Genomic DNA, 27,169 nt, shown 5'->3' with positions numbered 1-27,169 from the left:
GTTAGCTCGCGCAGCATTGAGAAAGTACCTTCTCACGGTTATCTCTCATCGTCGTCAGTTGGTTCCGCGTTCGGCGCGTGTGCGCATCGCGAGTGCTCCTCCAATAATTCTGATGCACTCAAAACCATCGCTGTGTTCTCGTCCACGCTCGATGTATTGTCAAAGCACCATCACCCCGAGAAAATAACCAACAGCCTCTTCCCCGACACCGCCAATCGTCGCCAAAATCACCGATTAATGATTGAACAAACGAAAATTCCGTTCGCGAGGATTATTTCTACAAACTTCGTGAGCCGACACATTTTTGTGATGTTGAGATAAGGGATTTTATCATTAAACAAGATTTACCTCTTCATCTTGTTGACACAAGTGGAAAAGTAAGCGGGAAAGTCGTGCCCGGAGGGATGGCGCCGCTATGGTGAGCTTCAAAAATTCAATCTCTTTTATTTCTCCATAATTATTGTACTATTTAGTTAGGAACTGGAACAAAAATACAGTGGAAATCCGCGGACCTGTGTATTTACCCCTAGGAAATACTGTATATGCACTCGGTTCCTTGACTCTTGACCTTTTCAATGTCTAATGCATGCGTTTCATTCCCGTTGCACTGGAATTTCCGGTATTCCCGGATTTTCGTATTTTGGGGAGAATTATTCATTGAACTTCCATTAAAGCGCCACTCCAACTACCACTGGAGTGAAAAAAATTGGGCACGAGAATAGCGTTTGGTAAAAAATACAGAGTCAATTTTTGATCAGAATTTAGACCGAATTTTTGATTGGGACTTTTCAATATTTTCAACCCAAATCCAATTGGTTCTCGATAACGAAAATTCGTTATGAGACAATAAGCGTAAAAAATAAGTAAAATGTTTCACAATCCCATTTCGCTTTGCAATTACAAAAGAGACGTAATTCCTATTGAATATTTCTCTCTGTGTGGTCGAACTTCTTCCGCTCCGGGTTTTGGATTACAATAGCGGATGAAACCGAAGTAAACCGAATAGTCTCTATTCTCTTCATCGTCAGTACCTGACGAAATACAGGTGCACAATAATACGGCGATGACAATAGGTGAAAAAAGGGGGTATGAGTTTGTTTGGAAACAGAAACCATAAAAATAGAAATAAAGAGTAACGCACAAGTAGAAACAGTCACGAGTGGGCGGACGGGGATTCAGTGTACGCTGTATTGCAATCGACCGGGAGAGAGCCCCAGACGGACCCCAACATATCCGAGGGTTCAGTGTGTACGTCGACATATGTGCAGCTATTGGATCCACTCGACGCTCAAGTTTGTTTACAGTTTATTGAAAACTCCGACTGGCCGTCATTTTTTATGCACATTTTCGCAGCCTTGAGACATTTTGATGAGAGAATGGTGTTATGGATTTATTTTACCTCGGGCGGAGCAAATCGAGGAGAGAAATTCCATTTGCACACAATGGATTGACGATTTGTCAGGAAACTAGGAGAGAAGGGAAAAAAATATCCTGATTTTTCAACGAAGAAATATATGCGTTATTTTCCTTCCCCTGTGGTAATTTCACTGATAACGAATGTCCGGAGGATACTGGTCAATTCTACTCACTGATAAAAATCGGATAAACCATAGACTTCCAGGAATTCAACTGTAATTTTTAAAACTTATTGCACTTCGTCGAAAGAAGGAAAATGAAAATTAGATCCCATCGATCAGTAAAAATAATCATAAGAGAATTCGAGGAGTTTCCGACCGCCACTAAAAACAATATTTTGCCGGATTTTATTTCTAACTAAGAAAAATCATTACACTACAACTTTCTTTTCATTCCGTCGCTTATCGTCGCCGTTTTAACGTGCGAGCGACGAGGCGTTCCAACAGGTTGTTGATTCAACCACAGTGCTGCTTTTTTTTTTCTATATTCATTCCCTGTCGGACTATCTTCTAAGACGAGGTGGCCACTGATGGGAGATCATAGCGGGTAGTTTATTCATCCCTTGAATTATGATTGGAGGAGAGTGGATAATCTAGGCAATTACTTTCGCCGTTATTCCATCGCTTTCAGATAATCGAGTTACAATGCTGATATTGCCATCGGGTATTATTGACGCTAGAAGTTTGAATACGAGATCCTTGAAATTGAAGGGAGGTCCTTGAATTTTTAGATTTTTTTTGCTTTCAATAGTTAGAGAGAATTCCTCCCTCGTAATGGATTTTTTATTTCATACATTTTATTCTTCGAAAACATTCAAGCGGTGGCATTTACTGGAGAGAAAAATTCAATGAAAGACGTCAGTCGAATGTGAAGTTATTCAAGCAGTAAGAAAAAAATTGAACATTGATTAATTAACGAAAAATTCAATTCCACGGATTTCTCTTCGTGTACTATTAATTTTTTATTATTGTACACATCTCTAGAGCTGCTGAAGCGTCCATTCGCTGGTGTTACCCTCCACCTAACAATAAGAATAAAAGATCCATTTTTTCGGTTTCATTAGTTTTTTCATTCCTGAGTTCCTCCCTCAACCCAAGGGACTGTCGTGGCCCAATCAGTGAGAGATAAATGGTCCCCGTGATAAATTGATTTTCATTGTCCGAAATAAAGTGCTCCCAGAGGCTGGAGGGCTAGTAAGAATCAGCTGATCCTCGTGGAATCCCAAATCCAGAGTTAGAAAATTTCTCTGATCACAATATTCATGAGTACCCCCAACCAAAAAAAAGATTCATGATTCAAGTAGACAACCCGGACTTGCTATACGTAGAAACGAATAAAGGGCAGAACCCTTTGATTCAAATTAACATTATTTAATGAATAAACCGCCCCTTTGTTCCGTCACGCTGTCAATTTTTCGTAGGAAGTGCAAAGCTGGATGATCTACTCAAAAATATTCTCCACTATTCCATCATTTCGGGATAAGCCGTTTGAAATGCCGATATCCCCTGATTTTCCAGCGACGTCTTGAATAACAGATGATAGAAATAGAGGGAAAGAAGAGTAGCTGCGTCAGGGTCTCTCATATTTCATCTGCATCGCGGTATATAATGTTTATACGCACATACGCATCACCGAGGTCTGTGCCTACCAACGATGCTCACAACTCCATGACTATTGGATGTCGTCTCCTTAGCTTTTTTCAAGGTCAAGCCAGTGTAGGCTACGTTACCATAGTAACGAGAACAACCCCCGAGTAACGAGACCCGCACACTCATGAATCCGTCTCGAGCCTTTCCCCTCAATGTTGTATTTTTCTTTTCAATTTTCATCTGTACCCCTCCCCCGACTGTCCCCCAGTCAACCGCGTGGAAATTATATTGGAAAATTATATTTGATTTTTTTTTCATCGCATGTTCTGTTGGAAAGTCGTTAAATGAAATAACTTGACTTATCTCCAGTTTTGTTTTTTGATTAATATCTCAAAATCTAAGAGTAATGGGAAAATTGTTTCTCCAACTTGTTTTTAGAGTTTTTGAATTTATTCATAACGATATGTTATACAATTCGATGCCCATCAAATTGAAAAAAAAAAAAATAAATAATGAGGGCAAATTGGAGACAATTTATCGAGATTCCCTAGGAAATTCGTCAATTTTTCTCCCTCGACAATATATTCCACCCCTGGAGTACACGATCACAAAGCAGAAGTATTTCGTCTCTCTCCGCAATAGAAAATCCAACAAAGACGTGGAATAACTTGAACTATTTATATCGGAAATAATGGGAGGCGGTATATTCTCGGCGAGACGAGTGAATAATACATTCTATATTGCATGTCAAGGGAAGATACCGATATTCAATACCCTTTCCAGTTAATTAAGCTACCCTTCAGGGTATGATCCTAGGAGCCCATTGTACGATAATCAACTCATACTGATAATAGACAATCTCCATGTCTTCCTTCATTGTGGATGTTCGTCGTGCAATCTGTTTTGATGCCGGAGGACAGAGTGACAGTTTGGGGTGCATGCAGATTTATGAACAATCGATTTCATGAATCTCGAAAGTTTTGACAGTGAAAGCCCTCAACATGAGGATCACTATGATTAAATTAATTATTTGAATTAGAATCCAAAGTTATCGGCCCTAATTTCAATTTGTTTCCCTCCTCAGATCCTCTGAGGATTCGTTAAGGAGAATTTTGTGCAGTAGATTTTTCCACTGAAAAGATTTCAATTCACCATTTTTGACAGACGGAAACAGACGGATTATGTCCTACGTAATTAGGCCTTTGAGGAAAATAGTATTGTATTAAAAATGGGGGCGCGTATTGTTTTCAGTGAGTGCACAATATAACAGAACCTCATCGTTTCTCTCCTCCATTAATTTTCATCTCGATAATACGGCAGGAAAAATTAATGGGGCTCAGGAAAGTTTTTTACAATGAGAATTTAATTGTTGAATAATTTATTCGCAACCGTCCTAATCCTCTTCATCTCCGTTCCTCTTTTGCAACTTTGAGAGTGAATTTAAATTTCGTGAATAGCAGATGAATTTGTTCTCTCTCTTCCTCTTTACAATATTTTTTATGTCTATGTAAACATAGTGATAGAACAGCACATAATTTTTCTCGATTCCTAGAATTGCTGTGGGATGTTCATAGGCGCGGTAAACGGACGACTCCTAGTGCGCTCCAACGAATAGATGGTGGCTCTCAGTGTCAGTGTATATTTAATAATCACCTCGATGAATTATGATTGCGGTACACAATATACCCACTGGACATTTATTTTTAGGTTTTTAGCATTGAATAAAATGCGCATGTGCCACATACACCGGGACATACGTTCAATAACCATCGGCTTACGATAGCACTATTTTTATCATTTTCATATTCACTCTGATTATGATGTTATTATTGCGGGGATAAATCGAGACGAGGCACGACATTAACTCGGAAATTTGGATGAATAAGTGTCAGCACGTGAGGGATTTAGTCGTGTGTGAGTGAATTTCATGAGCATGAGAAAATAGTTTTGTCCAAATATGTATTTACGGATGAGATGTCGAGGGGAGGGGAACGAATCAACTTCTTGATCGAATAACATTTTCACGTTTGAAGTTTATTTATTCAGATTAAACCAACTTTATCTGAGTTGAGAGGCCTTGGGAGTAAAAAACAATATTCGAAATAGGGGAAAACTTTGCGCGATGAATTCTCAGCGTTACGAAGTCGGATATAGGGGAAGAATGACTTGAAAAATTTCGTTTCTCTTCTGGAATTTGATGAAACGAGGGGACGGGAATCTGGAGAGGATAAATCATTTTGCGAAATGATGAAAATTAGGAGGTGGTGAAGGGAGACTGTGCCATCTTCCGGGGCTCTTTGTGCGATCTATTGCCAGGTATTTCGAAAATGGCGATGCGCAAATAAATTATTTATTTTCTAAAGCAAAAATAAATTTTGAAATTTAGTATATGAATTATGAAAGGATTTTCATTGAGATAAATTTTTGGAGAAACAATTATTGTTAAAAATCGGGGGACTTGAAAAAATATGACTGCGATTATTTTTTGCGGGAAAAACAGTTACAGCACTTAAGATTCTTCCACTCGACTCATCCTCTTCAAGAAAATTAATCAAACATCGGAACATCTACCGCCAGCATCGCATATTCTCCCATCAGAAGTATTCTCTTCACTCTGATAACGATTTACGAGCATCTCCCCCTCATCCATATCGATTTTCACTCCCGAAAAACTCTCGGAATATCGCAATTATAACGTCCTTATAACATCACCCCTCCCACATCATCGGCCACTCACGAGTTTCATTACAGATTACGTCAAGTAGTTTTCCCAGGCTGCAGTCCGGCGGAAAGTTTATAATTAATAGATCTCATTAAACTCCCAAAACTAAAATTAAATTCCGATACGGAAGACTGAATATTTTCAGAATTAATGTCTTATCGCCCGCTGGGTGATTACTGACTCAATTAGCCTCTTTTCTGATAAGAACTTGAACATTACACGAAATTCCGCTCCGGTCCAAATATCACCTTCGCTGAATAAAAATTCCAGTTGTGTTTATCTGTTGATATCACTATAGAATTGTCATGGAAATCATTCAATGGTCCTCTCTAATCATTGATCAATCACAAGCCCAACGCGAATTTCAAGCAATTAATTAATCCGGAATTTCCACTGAGTTCTTAACAATTTTCATATTTTATTACTCGGAAATTCAAGAGTCATTTTCGGGGGTGTCTGCAATTGCACTTCACACCCGAACTATTCACTATTTTCACCTCATAATCTCAACATTCTCAGTTTTAACTTGTGATCCGTTGATCGATGCGTTACACCCGTTACACCGACGTTACAGCCCTTTCCACACTCCACTCGCGCGTATTCTTAAATATCAAGCTCGTGTGTACGTTTCAGCGGATGATTATTTACACACGGTGTGTGCGTAAACGCCGGGCTTTTCATTTATTTACCCTAAATTCTGGCTGCGTGCGTAGGTGCTATACCTTCAGTTCCTATTCATACTCTTTATTTCCTTTTTATTTTCAGTCTACAACATTCGTCTGGAGGGAGAAAAAATTTGGAACAACTGATAAATTGCTCTTGTACTACACTGAGATAAAAATTCAATAATAATCACAATGCAATAAATTACTAATTAAAATAAAACATTTGTCTCCATATGATACCGTCATTTTTGCCGATACGTCGGCTCGTTTAAAAATATTATTATTTCTTTTTCATGAAATTTGATTTTCCCTGTAAATGCTACTGGTAATTGTGCAAATGATTATATTGAGGCCAAGTACTGGGAATTATTAAATTCACCCCACGTTAAATTTATCGACTTTTTAAATTCGAGTGCTCGAGAGAAGCAGACGGAAGTGGAGAACGCGGAAAGTCATTGGGTTACGAGCGAGGCAACTCCCGGCGGAGTTGGTTTTATGACGAAATTTTGGTGAATCACTGCCACTACTTCCTGAAATCATCCTCGCAGGGAGATTCAGCACTGCCAAGTCCCGACAGGTGTCAGCTTTGTCGCGAAAAAGTAGTGGTTGCCCAAGCGTTAGGGACGTATTGATTCGGTTTCCACTGCGGCCTGAGTAGCCGAGATATTTTATCTCTATTTTATTTTCCCGGGGAATCTGTTTTGCATCGACGCACAAATATTATTTCAAGTAAAAGTTGTTTGAATCAACACAAAATTCTCGATTCCCCCGACAGCGATTGTTTCATTTAAAGAGTCAATATTTTTTTTAAATGCAGGAGCACAACTGAGTGTTAAAAATTATGTGGACTTCCGGAATTTCTCCCGAAAATTTCTCTCTGCTAATCGATCATATATTTTTTGGGGCCTAATGAACGTCAGAGCGTTGGAGAGTAAAATTATCTGCGCATGCAATCAGCTTGAGAAATGCAAAAGTTGTTGCGGGAGCGAAAATTAACGCGCTCATGGCGAAAATCGTTGGGGAGGTGAACCGTGAACACCATCTGCTCATGATTCTCCCGACGTCCTCTTTCCATTTGAGATTCATTCATTAACTATTGATGAATACTCCAACCTCATCAGAAAGGAATTCCAAGTAATTAAGTAGTGGAGATCGTCTGGAAAAATGATCTCATCAAGGATTCAACTATCACCCGATAACAACTGCGTCGCGTGCCTGGTGGACACGCCTTCATTATGAAAATGGTAATTTATACTAAAGATAAACGGGGTACCAGCCGTGTGGTACATGTTATAACTGAATAATAATAATACATTTAATGTCACTCAATTAACAAAAAGAAAAAATAAATAAATAAAAAACAAAAGGGAATGAATTGCACAGCAATGTTCACGTTTCTTGAACCTGACGGCTGTAGCCGATAAAATTTTGATCACTTTATCCTAAAAATTAACTCATTATGATGAATGGATCCGGTGGGGCAGAAATGTCCAAGTCAACCGATACATTGTCATCTCAAGAAGATGAGAGCCCGTGGCCCTACGATGTGACAGCTGAAGAGTCGGAAAAAATCCGAGAATCTCAGGCGTTTGCCATCGCCCAAAAAATCTCCCACGAGATCATCGATGAGGCAATCAATAAGGGCTATAGAAAATTTTTAGCGGACCAGAGTTATGCCTACGTGGTGCATTGCAGCTATCTTGCTTGGGTAGAATTCTTCGAGGTTAGTCTCGTAAAAAATTCATTGAGACGGGAGAATTCCAAATGTTTCTTTTCCTCCAGAAAATCAGTTCATCTGAGGGTTTCATCTTCAACTTTGGGCAGTCGGAATTGCCAGTTAAGTCTGGAGCATGCGATACTTGCACGTGTAGAAAAGATAACAGACCGAAAAGGGGAGAGGAACGTGAGGAGAGAATTTCAGAAGTGAAATAAAGACGGAGAATTAGATTTTTAACGGAATAATGAAGATTTAGCGATGTTATTCACACGAGATTAATTATTATTATTAAATCTTCATATTAGCACTGTATTTTTCGATGTGAAAATGATTGGCTGCCAAAATACATGATCAAATGTCTCATCTGATACCATTGAACACACACTATTGCTTCACGTTCACCTATACAGAGACAGAAGTTTACAGCGGTGTAGTTGGAAGCCACTGTTACTGAGAGTGAGAATTGATACGTTATTGGATTGCAACGGCAACTGTTCTGATCCGACTCTACATACCCCTATGTATATACCCCTCCTCCGAAAATCTCCGTTAGTTACGTTCGAGCGAATTCTACCTGAACCGAATCTAATCCCTTCAGGATTCCCCCGGCGACTAGTCCATCACTCGATTGTTGGGTTTTTCAATCAAAGCCGTAGACTTTGCGATTAGGAAAATTTTACTTGAACATTTTAGGACACATTCCATCTTAAGTTTCTGTAATTTCTTTTCCAGATGTCAGATGCAGCAATCACGGTAAATTGGGTTGGCTGCCCACGAGATACCCGTAGATAATAACCCATCAAGGATGACCCTACATTGGGACAAATTGTCTCCAGCAGAATTTCAGCAACTTCAGGATTTAGCTGCGTGTGAGTTTGAACATGAATAAATTGTCGAGGGAAAATTACATCCACGTCTCCGAATATTTTTTTCCTGTCAAACGCAGAACTTTACGGAGCAGAGACCGAAAAATCCGATGAAAGTTACCCACAAATTTTACAGAAAAATTATCAAATGAATCTGAATTACAATATGATCAGTAACTTCCCCAGAATTTTTCCCTAAAGTTCTATGAACGTTCTGATTAATTCTCTTCACAAAGATGATTATTTTTCATTTTTTGCTTTCAAAATATTTTCAGTATTGATCTGTTCCTGAGAGAGAAACATTCTGAGTACATCAGATCCCCACAAAAATAAATATTACCCAAATCCACTCATATATGCCATCTTCGGAACAGCCTCAATCTTGTATCGTTGCCCCTTTGCAACTCCCTCGCTTATACATAGATATATATATAGAATCAAGGGCTCTCCGCCCAAAAATACATTTCCACATATCCTGTACACATCCCCTATTGCATAATTACGTCACTGAATAATCGGACAATGACCTCCATAGGAATCTATTTAAACCCCACTGCGGAAATCACAAACTTTTTCTATCTCCGGTTCTGGATCTATCGCTCCCAGAAACCCCCACGAAGTATAAAATTCGTTTCCATTAAAATTTTCAGACTCAACGCGAAAACTTGAGGATGTACTCACCGAGTTTTGTGGCAGCAATACAACACCGGGTGGCCTACCCAAGTATCATCCAGATGGGGTGAGTCATAAAATGTTATTTCCTATTGTTGCGGCGGAAGAAAGTTATATTGGCTGGAATTTTTCTCTTTGAAGAGAACAAGGAACTTTCCCATTGATGAATTTTCTCAAGCGACAGTTTTTTTTGTTTATTAGCTAGTTTGGAAGAACTGCAGGTGAATTTACATACATAAAAATCGGTATTAAAATGGTACCAGATGAACTGATTGATGATCGGAATGATTTTATCTATTTTTGGATTGGGTTTTTTAATTGTTGACAATGGACCTGAGTATTTTATGGAAGTGGGACCGATTGTCATATAAATTGATGGAGACTGTAAATGTCGGCTCGAGAATAAAATGAAAATGACTAGAATATAAACGGATACTAACCCTGAAATTTTATACCCCACTCAAAAAAAAATGCCAGAAAAATTTTGGGAACTCTCGAAAAAATAACTTATAGTTCCATTGACTTTTTACATGATATTTAATACTCATGGAGTTGTTGCAATATTGTTCAACTGAAATCATGATCTGGCCCCGAGGCAGGTACTGCCACACACCGATTTTTTTCAGTTAATTAGAATTACTCCATTTATTTCAATAAATGTACGTTCTAAATATGAATAAATATTACTATTAATAATAATAAAATTAACTATTATTAATACCGTCTGGTAAAACGTGGAAAGCAAATAGTGTCAATGACTGGATCGTTAAGGGTAGAAGGATTACTCCACTAGTTCGATCATCACCATCAGGACACGTCAGTGTGAAAATACCCCGTAAAAATCCATCCTCCACTCAGGAAAATGAATTCACTCCGCTCTTCTCTCACCCGTTGACCTGGATTTCCAAAAAGAACAGGAATAGAATAAATTATGAGCCGTTCCGGTCGGTTGCGAGGGGATGACACCGACTTCTCGAAGAAGTAGAAGTAAAATACGATAAGCGGTTAAACCCCATGGCGTCTGATGTGTTGTTATCGTTGGCAGTTATAAGACGATAACGTTTACTGTCGCCATGACGAGGGAGACCCTGAGGGGGTGAAATGGCCAGAACATTAACGAGCATGACGTCAGGGGTTGCGAAGTCTCAGGTGTTGGTTCAAGTTTGGGGAAAATTCCAATTGACAAATTGTAAATAATATATTTGTACTCAATAACTGATAACAAAGTCCACAATGTGAGAACATTGGAAAATTTTCGCCAACAAATTTTTTCCCTTCTTCACTCCCTTGTACTTGTATAGGTAACGTAAAAATGGAATTTCAGGCTTTTATTGTTTACGATGCGGTGGAGACCTGATTGATTATCGCTCGAGATTACAGGGAAACATCGGTGGGGCACGATGAATTGTCCTCGGAGGGATGATCCGGGATGTCATGATGAGAAATCGTCTAGAAATGGGAGAATAGTTCTTGGGGGGCGGGGGGGAGGAGCTGTGGGTGGTGATGCCTTGATGCGGGGGATCAATCTCGTGAGGAATGAAGAAGATTTTCCGGAAAACTGAATAACTCGGGGGAAAATGATTTTTCATCTAGGAAAACTCTCTGTTGAATACTCAATTCTATCGGCTTTCCAGGGGAATTCTATGGGCATTGATATTCCATTGAAATTTCTGCCGAGCGAAAAACTTTTCAAGTTATGAATGCAATTTTTAGCGAATGGGTTCTCCATTGACCGTTTATTTATACTTTTTTTTTGCATGAAAATAATTTTCCTCTGCTGGTGGTATTTTCTGGGAATTTTTCGAAAATTAATTGAGCAAAAATTCAGATCAATTTGCAATTTCCTCCCCTGTGTGAAAATGGCCAAGTGGATCCATTTCTCCCCTCCCACTGGTCAACTCACCCCCTCCGAGCAGCTTGTTCTTCCATATAATACACATTGGTGAGACCTATTTATTTTCCTCAGTGTGAGAAAGCCCAAGAATTATGTGCACTCTGAAAAACGCCAAAGGACGAGATCGAAAGAAATGAGGAGGAAGAGCCCGTCGGGGTGGTACATGCAGGGAGGATGCTGTATAACTAGCTCAAGGGTGCGGTTGCTAAGGAACATGACGTCACCCCTGACGCCGACCATAACGTGGTTTTTGGGCGTGAGGTATGGGGTATACGCGCCGATCAGATTGAGCTCGGGGCACTCTGTCGACCAATTTTTCCAATTGATTTTCAATTTTCTGGCGATCGGAGGGTCGTATGTAACCGAAGCCCCGCAATAAAGCCCTGGAAGCGCGAAATTTCGAAGGGAAAATATATCGAACACGACGTGAAAATTGCTAACCCGACGAGAAATCAGGGAAATATACTTGACCTCAAGTATATTTTTTTCTCCTCCATTTCAGCTGAATGAAATAATTAATAATCATTAAACATAGATTCTAGTCCATTGCGGAAAGCTCTGAAAAGTATTGGGCGTTTATTCTTCCGCTCGGGATGGATGAAAGGGATCCTCGAGAAATTTTCGAGAATAAACTCCCTGGAATTGACGTGAACCGTTATCCATAAATGTGATGCGATAAGCCAAGGCTATAACGCTAATATAGGATCAATGATTAGGATGAAAAATGCATGAGCTTGGCAAACCTCCAATATTTCCCCGGCTATATGCAGTGGGGTATGCGCGTCGTAGTCAAGTTTTTCAAGTTTTCGGCAAGAGATCCTATTCATCAAACTTTTTGAATTCCCGCTTTCCTCGAGCCCTTCAAAGAAAGCGAGTGGAGAGTTTCATATTCATGAATGCAATTACAGCTGCATGATTGTCATTATCATTACAAATCGATATCGTAGCTGCCGGGGCAGAAAAAAATTTGTCTCCTGATCCTCAGATGCTTCGAGAGATTTCCGGAGTTTCTCTTCCAAAAATACCTTGAAGTTTCCTGGAAGATCCCTTGGAGATTTCCCACAAACAAAAATTTTCTACGTGAGTGTCATCGCGATGAGAATTTTGATTAGTTCTCGTATCGGATTTTAATTTCCTCGTGTTCGTGATTCCCATCGTGTTTACGACAGTGATGACGAATTGGATTTGCCGAAGGGCTTCTGCCTGCAGCTATTCTCAAGACGAATGATAGATGGAACGGAGGGAGAGATGGAGGATGTCGTAATTTTCAAGGATCGATTTATAATTTAAGTTATTCCGAGTTGAAAAGTCACAGAATGAAAGCTCCCACCCTTTCTCATTGCATTGGGAATGAGATGAAGGGTGGCTCTCTGTCAATGCTTTTAAATTCAAGAAAGAAGAATGATCCGGACTTCATATTTATTAATGGGACTGTGATTGCGATCATGATTTCATGGTTGTGATCGTGATTGAAATTTCAGCGGCTGTTCTCGTCTCGGATTTTAATTTCCTTGTATTCGCGATTCCCATCGTGTTTACAGCTGTGATAACGAATTTGATCTGCCGAAGGGCTCCCGCCTTCAGCTACTCTCAAGATGAATGATGGATTGAAGGGGGGTGGGAGAATGTCATAATTTCCCACGATCGATTTATGATCTAAGTTATCTCCAGTTGAAAAGTCTATGGAGAATGTGAAGCTCTTTCACCCCTTCTTATCATGGTTGAAATGAAAGGAACCCTATCCATCAAAGTTTTTAAATTCGAGCTTTCGTCGAAGATTGCAGTGAAAAGAATGACCGTCATTTCATATTCATAAATGCAGCTACGATTTCTACCCTTATTTCATTCTCCTCTGAAAAGTAACTCTCCTCTTGGCTTTCAATTTTCTTTACACGAACGGCCTAATTTCCTAAAAAATAATGGAATTCCCATGAAAAAAATTGCATTGAAAAATTTCCAGGGGATAAATTTAATCACAAAATTAGTAATTTTTTCCTCACAACTGAACGATATTTTTCCTCTCTGGAATTTCTCTCCAGTTGAAATTTTTGACGTCATTGTTTCCATGGTTACCATCCACTGCAGCGGCTAACAATGACGTCACCGTTGTATCAAGTGAGGACGGGTCGATGGACTAATGTCGCGAGCGGTTGAATTACCAAAATGCCATGTACTATTCGGTGATACATAATGAAAAGGGTAAACTACACTCCACATAATTCCCGCTGTTTCGCAGAAACTGTAGTTGAGTCAGGAATGACTGTGTCCATACAGTGGCACTCCAAGTGCCACCGGGTGGAGGTACTTATTATGTTTAAATAGGGTGTGGGTTCACTGGAGTCAAACGCCGACTCACACCGTCCCTATCGCTACTTCAATAAGAGCTTTAATTGAAGCCCACCCTCTTCCCTTACATATCGACTCAATGTCTATTCACTCCGTGGCATTCATTGTACATGCCTCGTTTGTTTAACGTAGGCTTTGGCTTCAGGGCCTTGGTAGCCATACCAGGGCTATTCTTGGCATTCTAATTGTTCATTTGGAGGAAAAACAATGGGTCGACTCCAGCTTTTTTCTTCAATTCCGTCAATGACTGGGGCAAATTAGTCCTTGGACAATCAACATGCCTCATTGAAATTACCCAAAATGGTATTTTCCATCCGGACAGCGGGAGAGAGGGAGAGAAAATAGAAATACAAGAGATCAAAAAAATTTCCTCCAAATTTTCAGGAACAATTAGCCCTCTAGAGGGGGGAACGTGGGGTGAAATGACAATCAACTATTTTTGAGAACAAGTTTTGTCGGGAAAATTAAACTTGGGAAGCTAATTTTAATAATAAAAGTAACCTTTGTTGCTCGTTTCACCCCCTAGAGGTCTAATTTTTACCTAAAATTTCTTTCCGCGTGAAAGATCATATGTCATGAGGAAATTATTCGTCGTGCTTCTCGTCCGTGCGCATTAACGGAATCGTATTATATCGCGTCTGATGAAAACCTGCCATTTTCACTGCTGTTGAGTAAAGACACCTTTCATTCGGAAAACCGATTGTGTTTCACAGAGGGGACGGCCCTCGACGTGCTCGGAATGACGAAAAACACTGGGTGCGGGGAGTATGCGGTGCGCATTGACCCGATTTTCGTCGGCTTGCTGCGCGTGACGACTAAACTATGACGTCAGTCGAAACCAATGACGTCACGTCTCTCAGCTCGGATCGTTGAGCATTCGCCTGTGTTTTTTCCGCTGGGAAAACGTTAATGGAGGGTTTATATCGCGTTTGTAGCAACAGCGCTTCGTCATCCCGACTTTTACGGAATTTCTTGTCTGACGTTGAAATGTCTTTTTTTTCACAGGAGACATTCCATTGATTTACCAAGAGAGTCAATTTGTTTGTGCTGGGGACAGTCTCGTGTTTGTCAAATGGATGTGATTAAGTTAATTACAAATTTATCCGATGAATACATTATGTTTTCTCCAATTTATTTTCCTCGGAAAAATTCTCATCCATAAATGCAAGAACCGGTGAACGTCTTCCAATAATTGAAACTGCATTTAACAAGTGTCTCTCCAAATAAAAATTGACTACTCGAGAGCTCCAACTATGTACAACCAATTGAATCACTCGTGATCAATAAACACCGAGGGAGTTTTTAATCCGATTTCGGAGAGATTGACAACTAAAGTATTATAAATTTTGTTTCCCCGGTTTTATGGTCGCCGATACACGGTGAAAATGCTAGCGAGATATTTTTCCAGGGGGACATAAACCGCCGTCAAGGGACTCTTCATCGGGTAATGTACGTTACCCCCACGGACTGATAAGACCATCTGCATTAATTGAGAGGGAATAAAATTCATGAGCTATTTTTTAGCGTTTTCAGAAGCTATTGATTTTCAAAATCAAAAATTATGGGCCCAACGGATTCAATGACTCCAGAAAAAAAAACACAATATAAAAAAACAATAATATAATACCAGAAATAACTTTGCAAAAATACGTAACTATATAATCAATTACATGTAATAGACGGAAGGGATGTGATTCATTAGTAAAAGTACCTGTGTATTACGTAACATAAGGGGAATTTGCCACTTGTTCATTATAAACTAAAAACTTCTTTCCTCTGTGTATCACTCCTCAATTTTCCAATTTTCCTCATTAAGCCCCTGGACTTGGGTTTTTCCTCTTTATGCATAAAAGGCCACCAGTTATACGCTCAGTGTGTCACGACGCCTCAGGCGACATACCCTTTTTCCCCACCACCAACCGCTCGTAACTTTATCGTGGTGGTTAATGGAAAAAGGAGGGGAAAAATTGCAAGTGCAGAAGGAAAAAAAATTAACGTCATCTAGCTATTGGCGTACAATATGGGTAAGGTACCCGCATCAATAAATGTCAACGAAGAGGAAACTTTTAACCGTTCACTGTTCCGTACAAATGCTGAAACTGGGTTACGCCTAGTATTTTCATCCTCCTCCATGTGAGTGCGCATCTCAATTCCTTCTCATTAAGCTGGTCAAATGACGAGACGGGGTAATTGAAAGCTCTTCATTCGGGATTGAATTTTTCATTCTAAACGGTAATTGAATTCTAGGATTCCCCCGTTGCACTGAAGTTCGCGGCTGGAAATTCATTTGCGTTTTTTTGGTGATCAAGGGAATGTCATTGGCAGGCTGTCATTGTATTAAATAAATTGAATCATTTTTTTATAATAATAATGGGCAGTCTCTCATTGATAGAGTTTTCTACAATTTTTTCATATGAAAAGAAAATTTTTCGAAACCTTGAGGTGCAATTAAACATGATAGCAATTGTCGAAATTTGGGAAATTCTTCGGAAATTTCCGAAATTCTTCATAGTGTAACCCGGAATTTCCCTGTTCCAGGACATTGATTACGAGGGATTTCGCAAGTTCCTGGACACATACCTCGAGGTCGCCACACCCGACGAATTATCTCGCCACCTATTTCTGTCATTCCTCAAGAAGGGATCGAAGAATGCGGATGGCAAGGCATTCAAAGTAAGTACCCCATCCACAAATGGGATGCATTGAACTGAGCTGCACCTTGCTCGTTTAACTGCAACGACTGATTACCACAGCCCTCATGTCGCATTTTGTCGAACGACTTGTGAAACATGATCATTGACGGGGGATGGCCGTAACGGCAGCTGCAATTCCCCATTTCAACCCATCCAGAGGCAGAATTGTTCATTTAAATTCCATATTGTTGTACTCGAATAAAAAATAATCAAAGTGGAGCTCCGGAAAAATATTTACATTCACATTATTTGTATTTCCATTCACAGCAAACATTTTATTTCATTTTATGTATTTTTTTGCTGGAAAAAAAAATTGGAAAATATAATAGCACTTTATTCTGATGGGATAAATAAACCTCCAAAACAAATATTGTTGATACGAGCAGAAAAAGTTTAACTGAAAATATTTATTTCATTTGAATAAAATTCCGATTGTTCGTAGTAAAAGTTTTATTTAGATTTGTCATTCGACTTTTACGGCCATTTTTATTAGCACCATCGGTTAGAAAAAATATTTTATCGATACAAATAAAAATTTTACAAGTAGGAAATGACGCCATTGCTCAGACCAAAATAAAAAATATTCCCTTCTCCCCTCGAAGAAAATTCCGCTGACCATTGAGAAAAAAAATGACTTTCGCCAAAATGTTTGACCAAAAGATTCTTGTACTACTAGATATTCTTGAGTAAAACAATTTCCTTTCTCCCTGAAGAAATTAGCGTTCCGATATGAGAACATTACTTTCTCCCAGTGTGTGCTCAAGACATACGGATTCCACCATGAATCCCGAATTGGATCGTGCTTCGAATATATGAATAAATACATGACAATTCATGGCACAATAAATTTTTTATAAGTGAAAATTACCATCTATATGAAGCGGCCAGTTTTTTTTATGACAATGCGCACCAAATACTGAGGAAATGCCATGGCTCATTCCATGTCAGTGGTTTGATGAAGTAAAAGACATTTTATCCGCATAACAGAGTGTTTTCCTCTCATTTTACCGGAGGTTAGATCTACCATTTGGTGATAGAGATGAGAATTTTTTCATGAGAGGAATTTTTCTTTCAGGAAATGGCGGCGTTATCGTCCACGACAGCGTGCGCCGCCATAACTTCACATACGACGTCGAATACAAATGTTAACAGCACTGGTTTAGTGACTGCAACTAGTGAGAGCCATGGATCATCCCTAGCTGATAAAATTCACGGACTTACCGAGAAAATTCAGGCACTGGGCCATCACAGGACAGACAGCGAGGCATCGGCTCGCACGCGAACAGGTACGAGATCACTGCTTCAAACTGAAAAATTACTGTCAAGAGAAAAATTAAAAAATAAAGAAATGATGTACATTTTTTCGCCCCAGACACTTACAAAAATATTTTCATCCAATTGTAGGAAGTGTACACCCGATGCTGACTGTTGCACACACCTCGTACAGCTGTCACGACGTTCTCGAGAAGAAGAGCACAGACAGTAGTCCAAGTCACAGTCAAGTCTCCCGTAACTCATCGAGAAAGTCCAATAATTCACTTCTGGTCAACAACGGAAAACTAGAAGGTATTTGAGTGACCATTGAAACAATCACGAGCAGATAATTCCAATAACACACGAGAGTAAATGACCACCTCTCACTATCCGAGGAAAAAAAAATAATGAAAATGGTCCGGAAGCGAAATAAAATTCGATAAAAAAATGTCAATTGAACCTGAAATTGTATAAACAAACATTTAATAACGCGACACAGAACCGCAAGCCCTATGACGTTTTGATAAAAAAATATCAAGATATTAAAAAAATGAAGTATTCATCGTCAGGGAAAAAGAGCTTTTCCATTCCCCCCAAAATGTCATATTTTGTACGCGTCAACTGTGGGTCTTTACTTTGCCTCAGAGAACTATAAAGTTTCTGCTGACACGAGAGGAAAAAAAAACAAGAAAATAAACCCCTAGTCTCCCCTTGTGGTAAAACTGAAGCCCTCGATATTTCGACAATGTCTCAGCAGGAAACGTACATTATAGTGATATAGACCATAAAAGTGTAGCTCCCCAGCTCGGCGCAGCTTCAATCGATCCCCCGAGAGGTATCACAATAGATTACAATCATTGACGTACGAGTAGACGAGTTTTGATGTTTACAAATTCTTACGAGAAAAGTCCAGCAACGATAGCTCCCTCCAGCTCAATGGCTGGAGGCGAGAGAGATGAACATGGGAGTAACTGGAGATTGATAGCACGCAAACAGAAAATAAGAGCTTCCCGCAATAGTTTTCTTCTCCTCGATCACACAGGATCAATTCATCAGTGTTAGGGGGGTAATCGATCTCTTCTTCACGGGAGAAGACCAATTCAAGATTATATCTGGAGCGAGGATTCTTTGTAATTCGTTTTATGAGAAACAGCAAAATGATTATTAATGAATTCGGTTCATTTGTTGTTTGAAAAATCATTATATTTTCCAACAGTCTAGTCATTGATTGATGCAGAAGAGTATTTTTTATATTTGCGAAGTATACAATTTTTTCCGCGTGTTCGAGTGCCCTCCGGTGGCTTTCCTTTTTGAAATGCGAAAAATTCATCTGTCGCATGGAATTCCGTGTTCGCTCTTCCCCAAGACACCATCATCCCGGTAATCCGGGTCATTGTTCGGCAATCCCGAGACAAAGTGAAGCTACATGTTCACTCAGATGTCGTCATGGCAGGCGTAATCACAATATCCCAACGTAATATATTGCATAGCCAAATCCGCAGTGCAGCTCATGGTGGGATATGTATTTTCGTCGTTCGATGCACATTTGGACGGCGTTTCAGTTCTAAATCCGTTGCACTGCAACCAGGAAGTGGAAATTCTCTTTTGCTTGAGCTGATGAATTTAAGCGCCGATCAGAAGTCCCCGCTGCGTCAGAGCAGACAGTGTTTACCGTTCGACGGTAAATAACCGTCTGCATAAAAATTGTATTTTTCTGATCCGCCAGACGAAATCGTCTGGGTTATTTCCGGACGATTGATCAAGGATTATTCGCGAAACACGACTTCGCTCATTAATTGCAAATAATTTTTTTTTCCTGGATTAAAAAAAAAATGGGTTTATGTAAGATCAACGGACGTTCACTGTACCTTCGGGGACAGCACGTGCTTCCATCGGACATTTCTATTAATAAATAACATCGCCTCTCTCTTACGCCCTTTAGAAAAAAAAACTTGTCGTGTGACGTCACACACGGATTAAAACGGATTTCACAGCGTGGTGACTGCAGCGGTCAAATCTTCGGTTCAGTTTCACGCTCATTGCACGCAATGCAACAAGTGTTTCGCGAGTGGTGAACGTCTTTTTGCGGTGTATTTTATTGACTCTGGGGGCGAGGGGTAACGAACTTTTGGAATATTCATTGGAGCTACGCTCGTCGGTGATTTTATGGCACCCGGACTTGAGAAAAAAATTATCGTTCCTCGCCCGTTGAGATGGATGACATAAAAAATATTTCGGGATTTCGGTTGAAGGAAGGTTTGATTATTTTTATTGATATAGGGGTGACTGGGGTAAAGGGGGACACCAGCGAATATTGGTCTCTTAAAAATGAACGACCATTTGTTTTTCAATTTTTAAATAAACATGTTTTTTTAGGAGAAAAACTTATCTCGAGACGTCCCTGAGTTCTCTTTAAGCACCAGAAGTTTTTAATAATTTTTTAAATTCAATTTTTCACACTTCTGGAATCTAAAAAAATTTCTCATATGTTACCATATAATTGAGCTTCATTTTGAGTAGTTAAGGAACTCATAAATAATCGTTGGATGTGTCACAGTGCAGTGAGACTCTGACGCGAAAATTCAGGGAAACAAATGTATTTTCGGCGGACACGTTTAACTGGATAATATCCACTGAAGTTATTCAATTCCCGCGGGTTCATCCTCTCCAGCTAAATTAATCTAGCGCACGAGAACATCCCTCACATGTACTCTCCAAGTCGTTAAAGTTTTTTAAAATTAAATTTGCAGTTGCGAAATAAGTAAATTTCCAGCTGCGCTGCGTGCGGTGCTCCACACTTTTATTTTTTTTTTAAATTACCTTTCGGGGAATTTTTCCATCGACAAAAATACTTTGTCACCGACTCTCCTCTCAAGCTTCAAAACCAATTTTCTAACACCAGTAGAAAAAAATTAGAACGCTCACTCTCTCAGGAGGAATGCTTTTCTCAAGCCTGGAATTCAAAAGGTAAATTGTCTTAGACAAAAGCTCATATCCTCTCCTGATAATTCCAGAAATGCGGCACATCGTCAGAAAGCAGAGTACCATCGACGTATACTCAGTCAAAGTGAGCTTGAAAGACATTGTCTGCTACCTCTCCCTCCTGGAAGCCGGTCGACCCGAGGACAAATTGGAATGTACGTTTGCACTGTGAAACTACCTCGAGTCAAATTTCATTCGTCAAATATATTAACCCCCATTGCTCTCTTGCAGTTATGTTTCGTCTCTACGACACTGACGGTAACGGAGTACTGGATACAAATGTGAGTTTGCATAACTTCACGTGGAAAAATGTTGAGAAAAAATTCTAAAAAAATTGAAGTGATCGTGTGACAAAATTCCACGAAAATAAGAAACTATCGAACGTATAAATGGGAAAATTCCCAATGAATATTTCCCTCTCTCAGTAAATGCGTACAGTTAAATTTGTGGAGATTTTCCAGATAATTTTCTTCACTCCATTCCATAATGCCACTGAAGGCCAATTAATGAAAGAGAAAAAAATTCACGAGTTCAGGAAAGAATGGAGATGACGCTCTGACGGAAGCTCTTTACCCCCTTTACGTGAGCCTCACAGTAATAAAAAAAATGCCGATGAAAATCCCTTTTCATGCTCGAAAAAATGTGAATCCCCTCTTCCACATCAACTTCATTATTTCCCACTGTTTCAGGAAATGGACTGTATTGTTAACCAAATGATGAACGTAGCAGAGTATCTCGGTTGGGACGTATCAGAGTTAAAACCCGTAAGTTACTCACTCCATTATCTTCCAATTTATGTTCTGGAAGTTAGAGTGCGCGGGTGATATCGATGACTCGTTGTAATTGCTGGAACATAAAGCGAGTGTTTTACGAGTTCAAAATTTTCGTCTCGTCCTGTGACTGCCCATTAAATTCCATTTTCAATCATTTCTACGGCGTCACGCGGACAGTTATCAGGTTGAAATAAAAAATTTCTTTCAACAAAAAATTATCCATTTTGATTTCACCCAAAAATCATGAGATGTTTCCAACAATTTCGGTCTCCCTGTCTGATGATTTCGCAATGTCAAATCGTCAATAACACTCCGGCCTGAAATTCTAAAGATATCCCCGCTAAAATCCTCACCAAATGCCAACATCACTTCAACGTTTTCCCCCTCTTCATCTCTTGATTAACGAGCCGCAATTAAATTTCCGAGTGGAATGTGAATTCAGTTAATTTTCGGTAGATCGTTAAAACACCGTACGAGATGTCTCACCAAGTCAATGACATTTTCCAGCGTTCATTTCGTGAAATTCACGAGAGATCGAGGTTTCGCATTACAAAATTTAATTATTCAATTTATGGTATGGACTTTTTATCCCCCGTGCAGATACTCCAAGATATGATGATTGAGATTGATTACGATGCTGATGGCACTGTATCCCTGGAAGAATGGAAACGAGGTGGATTAACGACTATTCCTCTGCTGGTTCTACTCGGTCTTGATTCTCACGTGAAGGAGGACGGAAATCATTTGTGGAGGCTAAAGCACTTTAGTAAACCGGCGTACTGTAATCTCTGTTTAAATATGCTTGTTGGACTTGGCAAGAAGGGCCTCTGCTGTGTTTGTGAGTAAACTTTCATAATTGCTTTTGCAGAAATGCCTTCCAACGCGGTTGTCGGTGCAATCGTTGAATAATAATATTTTCAAGCACAAGTTGACAAGCCCATTGACTCTCTGAACTCAGCAAAAGTGGAATAAATTATTTCCCTTCATTCAAATGAACTTATTCATTTGCAATTACCAAAATTTAATTTTTTATAATGTCTTGTCAGTCTGTAAGTACACGGTGCACGAAAGATGTGTCCAGCGAGCCCCAGCTTCCTGCATAGCGACATACGTGAAGAGTAAAAAGACATCCCAGACGATGGTCCACCACTGGGTGGAGGGTAATTGCCACGGGAAGTGCTCGAAATGCAGAAAGACCATCAAGAGCTACAACGGCATCACCGGCCTCCACTGTCGTTGGTGTCAGTTGACCGTTAGTAATTTTCATGTCTTGAAATTATTAAACTTATTTTTTTTATGGTTCAGAGATCAGTATTTAATGATTTTTTTTGTGTGAAAACCGCTTTGATCGGGATTTAGCTCGGAGCGTATAAATCTCAGTTGACTCTCATTGTGATTTCACATGGCTAATATTTACAGTTGCACAATAGATGTGTCTCCCAAGTAAAAGCTGAGTGCAATCTCGGTGAACACGCTGTACACATACTTCCACCCACAGCTATTTGTCCAGTTGTCCTGGACAGACAGAGATCGTTATCGAGGGACAGTAAAAGAGGCAGTAAACATGGCCAAGATACGTCTTCCATCGGTTCAGTATGTGTCAATCATTTAATAATTAAAATCAATGATAAATGATAAATGATAATCAGTCAAAATTACCGAACAAATTCGTAACTCACAATGGAAGAGATTAAGTCTAAAACATTTGTTTGCATATGTCTATGTCAAGTAAAAAAATATTTCGAAAGGATAGAAAGTGAAGGGACTGGTATTTTTATTGGTGCAGGGTGCCTTCCTTAGTTCGAGTAACTCCTCGAATCAGCAGCCAGCCATGTCATTCCAAATAACTCCGGCCGCCGGCACAACCCCACTCTTGGTCTTTATCAATCCCAAGTCCGGGGGACGACAGGGTGAGAGGATGTTGAGAAAGTTTCAGTATATACTGAACCCTCGACAAGTTCATAATCTCGCCATTGGAGGACCCATGCAAGCTTTACAGATGTTTAAAGACGTTCCGAATTTCAAGGTCATCTGTTGTGGCGGCGATGGGACAGTTGGATGGGTGTTGGAAACAATGGGTGGGTGGAATTTCACATTAAAAAATTTTTGCGAAGACCTGCGTACAAAGAAATGTTGAATTTCAGTAGTAATGGCATTTTTTGTTCAGACCGAGTTCAATTTGAGTATCAGCCAGCAATCGGGGTTATCCCCCTGGGCACAGGAAACGATTTAGCCAGATGTTTGAGGTGGGGCGGTGGTTACGAGGGTGAGGCAATTCACAAAGTCCTGAAGAAGATAGAAAAAGCAACTCCAGTGATGATGGACCGATGGCAGATCGACGTGACCGACCAAAAGGAGGAGAAAAAACCAAATCACGATTCCATCCCCTACAACATAATAAACAACTACTTCTCAGTGGGTGTCGATGCAGCCATTTGCGTTAAATTTCATCTGGAGCGTGAGAAAAATCCTGAAAAGTTCAATAGTCGTATGAAGAACAAATTGTGGTATTTCGAGTACGCCACGACCGAGCAATTTGCCGCGAGCTGTAAAAATCTTCACGAGGATCTTGAAATTATTTGCGATGGTACACCCTTGGATCTGGCTCACGGCCCTTCCCTGCAGGGTGTGGCACTCTTGAACATTCCATTTACTCACGGTGGCTCGAATCTCTGGGGTGAGCATCATGCACGACATCGCCTTGGGAAACGAAAGAAACGCCCTGACAAGGAGCTCAGCACCAGTAGTTTCAATTCTGTTGATCTCACTGTTGCTATTCAGGATATTGGGGATAACCTCATTGAGGTGATTGGATTGGAGAATTGTTTGCACATGGGACAAGTCAAAACTGGACTGAGGGCCTCAGGGAGACGATTGGCACAGTGCAGTAGTGTTACTATTACTACTAACAAGCGATTCCCTATGCAGATTGATGGGGAACCCTGGATGCAAGGACCATGCACGGTAAGTATTTTTATTACCTGAAGGCAAAACCTCTCTGAGCAAAACTAAATAATTTTTAATTCCCCTCCAGATACGTATCACCCACAAAAATCAAGTGCCAATGCTGATGGCACCGCCTCCAGACAAAAGTCGAGGATTCTTCCGATTTTTGCGCAGATGAAAGAAAGAAAAAATCGATATCAAGAGGGAATTGCCTGATCCCTAAGGGTAATTGGTGCACGAAAGTGAAAATAATCACACATTACGGCTTTCATTTTTACATTCGCAAAATTTTCAATAGTTGATTGATTAATCGATCGAATAAACAAAGTAGGAGCCTGAAGAGTTAATTATCTTATGAATACAGTATTTTACTTTTCAGTTAAGACCAAAAAGAAATTATTCGACTAGTCATTTATCAGCTTTACCTCTGCAACTGTACTTATTGATTATTTATTACTGTTTGCTATTGATAAATTATTTAGTTTTGTACATAATTTATAATGCATTACGTATGGATTATCCGCATTCTAAAGTATTCGTCTTGTTATTTCTTCGTGGAGAATTTGAGGAAGATATTACGCTGAAATGGGGGGTGAATTTATATTACTACATGCATATCTGTTAGCGTGTATGAGACAACACGATGTTCAATGTCATTATTTTATAGATTATTATCCATTTTTGAACTTTTTGTCTTCCGTAATGATATTTTTTGTGCCAATATAACAGCTTAACAACCGTTTTGGTTGGGCAATGTCTGTGCTAGTTTAACTCAATGTAGCCTCTATGGATTTAAACCACAATGTTTTGTATAAGAATGATCACTGTTTAGGAGGTACCACGGAAAAAGCAAATGGAAATATCCCCTTCGATCTCGTGAACATTTATCACATCAAAAGAAAAATCCTTTAGCCTTATCCTGGTGTGGGGTTTAAAATGAAAAATTCAGCCTTTTTCCATCCATCTACATGAGCCTATGTTATTTATCTATAATCATCACAACTGGGAAATCAATGAATTTTGAGGGATTTAGAAAATGCCATTTTTCCGTGAAATCTCCGATCCAAGGGCTTTGAGATACAAAAAAAATCAAGTTCTTCTCAACTAAAAGTAAAGGAAAATCAAAAAAGCATAGATTGTTCAACTAAGCCAGTATAATTTAGGAGCAGGATGAGATATTGATGAACATGTGGAACACCAATAACGAAAGCGTGAAAGATAACAAAAATTGTAATTACTCTCCGTCCGATTGATAACAAAATAAATGGGAAACAAAACAAGACATACCACGCAACATAGCTGATTACCCCTTAAATTATAATTCACCAAAGCAGTGTAATAATGACGAGAGAAAACCTCTGAAGAGTATCAGCAAAAACTAACGGATTTTTACGTAGTTGTCAGACGAGGGGAAAATATTTTTCGACAAATTCCAAGTACCACCAGCTTTGAACAGCGTAATGAAAGTGAATTTTCTTTTCAAAGAAAAAAAAATAATGTATTGAAAAAAAACTAGTTATATTGATGATTTCGTAGGATTAGATGTACTAGGAATAAACAGTGTATTGATTGCTCTCTAGGGGAATATCGCTTCGTTTAGACAGAGCTGGGGGCATTTCAGAAAAATTAGGGAGAAATAGGATAGGAAAGGGTTCCTCGGGGCGCAGTAAAATAGTACGTGAAATTGCCATAAACGTCAAACTGTATTTTCTAATCTATACAATACCTATTTCGCAATGAAAACTAGTCGTGAGTATTGCAATTAATCAACCAACTTGATCTGATTTTATTGCAGCATGTAATCGGCCCAGCTCTGCATTTAGGATTTCGCCAAGAAAACCTGATTTTTACCGGGCCCACATCCTTTCGGAGCACTTTATTTCGAATAATAAATATAAATTTATCACAGGGACCATTTATCTCTCACTTATTGGCCAACGACAGTCGCTTGGAATCGTGGAAAAACCGATGGATAAAAAAAAATAATAGTCAAATTCTCATTGTTCAGTGTAGTTCACAAGACTAAGTTAGCTTTTTATAATAATCATATTAAAAAAAATATACCTCTCGAAGTCAAATTCAATAGTGAATGAAATCGAATCTAGCGTACTCCCATGCGAATCCGATGCAACTATTATTTTTTATGCATTGACGGTAGTTTATTATACATACAAATAGATATATTTAGGTGATTCAATGAACTATTACGCTTATGAAGAAAGAAATGAATTGATAAAAAAAAAACAATAAAAAATTAATCTCCGAATTGTTGAATTTTGTCTTCGGTGATTTTAGCGAAAAAAATATATATATATGAAATGAATTGTTATTGTAAGTGAGAAATTATCTTTAGTGATTGAGAGCAATGCATAGTACGAAACTGGCATGAATTTATCAAATTTTCAGTGCAGAATCCTATCTAGTGGATTGTAAATGTCGCATTAAGAGACTTGATATATAGAAGAAGAAGATATTAAATCAAAATTTTGAAAATTCAGTTTATTGGTCTGTTTTATTCGTAATTATTGTTTCATAATTAAACACTGAGAGATGGGAACTCCCGAATATTCGTTTACTTCGGAGAAATGAAAATTCGGAAGTAAATTCTTTTTTCTCAGAGAGAACGTTAGGGCA

At 39.2% G+C, this 27,169-nt stretch overlaps 2 protein-coding genes across 3 annotated transcripts; both read left to right on the top strand.

The window, feature by feature from the left end:
- Window positions 1–52: 52 nt before the first annotated feature.
- On the top strand, window positions 53–25,817 carry Dgk (Diacyl glycerol kinase). Of its 2 annotated transcripts, none has more exons than XM_064122111.1 (15): window positions 53–418; window positions 8,842–8,978; window positions 9,626–9,714; window positions 16,426–16,560; window positions 17,656–17,866; window positions 17,985–18,146; window positions 20,849–20,971; window positions 21,048–21,097; window positions 21,506–21,580; window positions 22,190–22,427; window positions 22,636–22,841; window positions 23,009–23,182; window positions 23,376–23,667; window positions 23,757–24,553; window positions 24,624–25,817. In XM_064122111.1, the coding sequence occupies exons 2-15, from the start codon at window positions 8,915–8,917 to the stop codon at window positions 24,711–24,713; spliced, it is 2,706 nt and encodes a 901-aa protein (XP_063978181.1). In that variant the 5' UTR covers window positions 53–418; window positions 8,842–8,914; the 3' UTR covers window positions 24,714–25,817. The 2 variants fall into 2 exon arrangements, with proteins under 2 accessions (XP_063978181.1, XP_063978182.1); XM_064122112.1 differs by lacking the exon at window positions 53–418 and adding an exon at window positions 8,549–8,565.
- On the top strand, window positions 5,415–8,517 carry LOC135163041 (uncharacterized). Its single transcript, XM_064122168.1, has 2 exons — window positions 5,415–8,115; window positions 8,175–8,517. The coding sequence occupies exons 1-2, from the start codon at window positions 7,852–7,854 to the stop codon at window positions 8,322–8,324; spliced, it is 414 nt and encodes a 137-aa protein (XP_063978238.1). The 5' UTR covers window positions 5,415–7,851; the 3' UTR covers window positions 8,325–8,517.
- Window positions 25,818–27,169: the final 1,352 nt, after the last annotated feature.

Source organism: Diachasmimorpha longicaudata, chromosome 5, assembly GCF_034640455.1.
Source record: "Diachasmimorpha longicaudata isolate KC_UGA_2023 chromosome 5, iyDiaLong2, whole genome shotgun sequence".
NCBI classification, from domain to species: domain Eukaryota; kingdom Metazoa; phylum Arthropoda; class Insecta; order Hymenoptera; family Braconidae; genus Diachasmimorpha; species Diachasmimorpha longicaudata.
The sequence above is the reverse complement of the archived record's forward strand: the minus strand, read 5'-3'. Positions and strand labels throughout refer to the sequence as shown.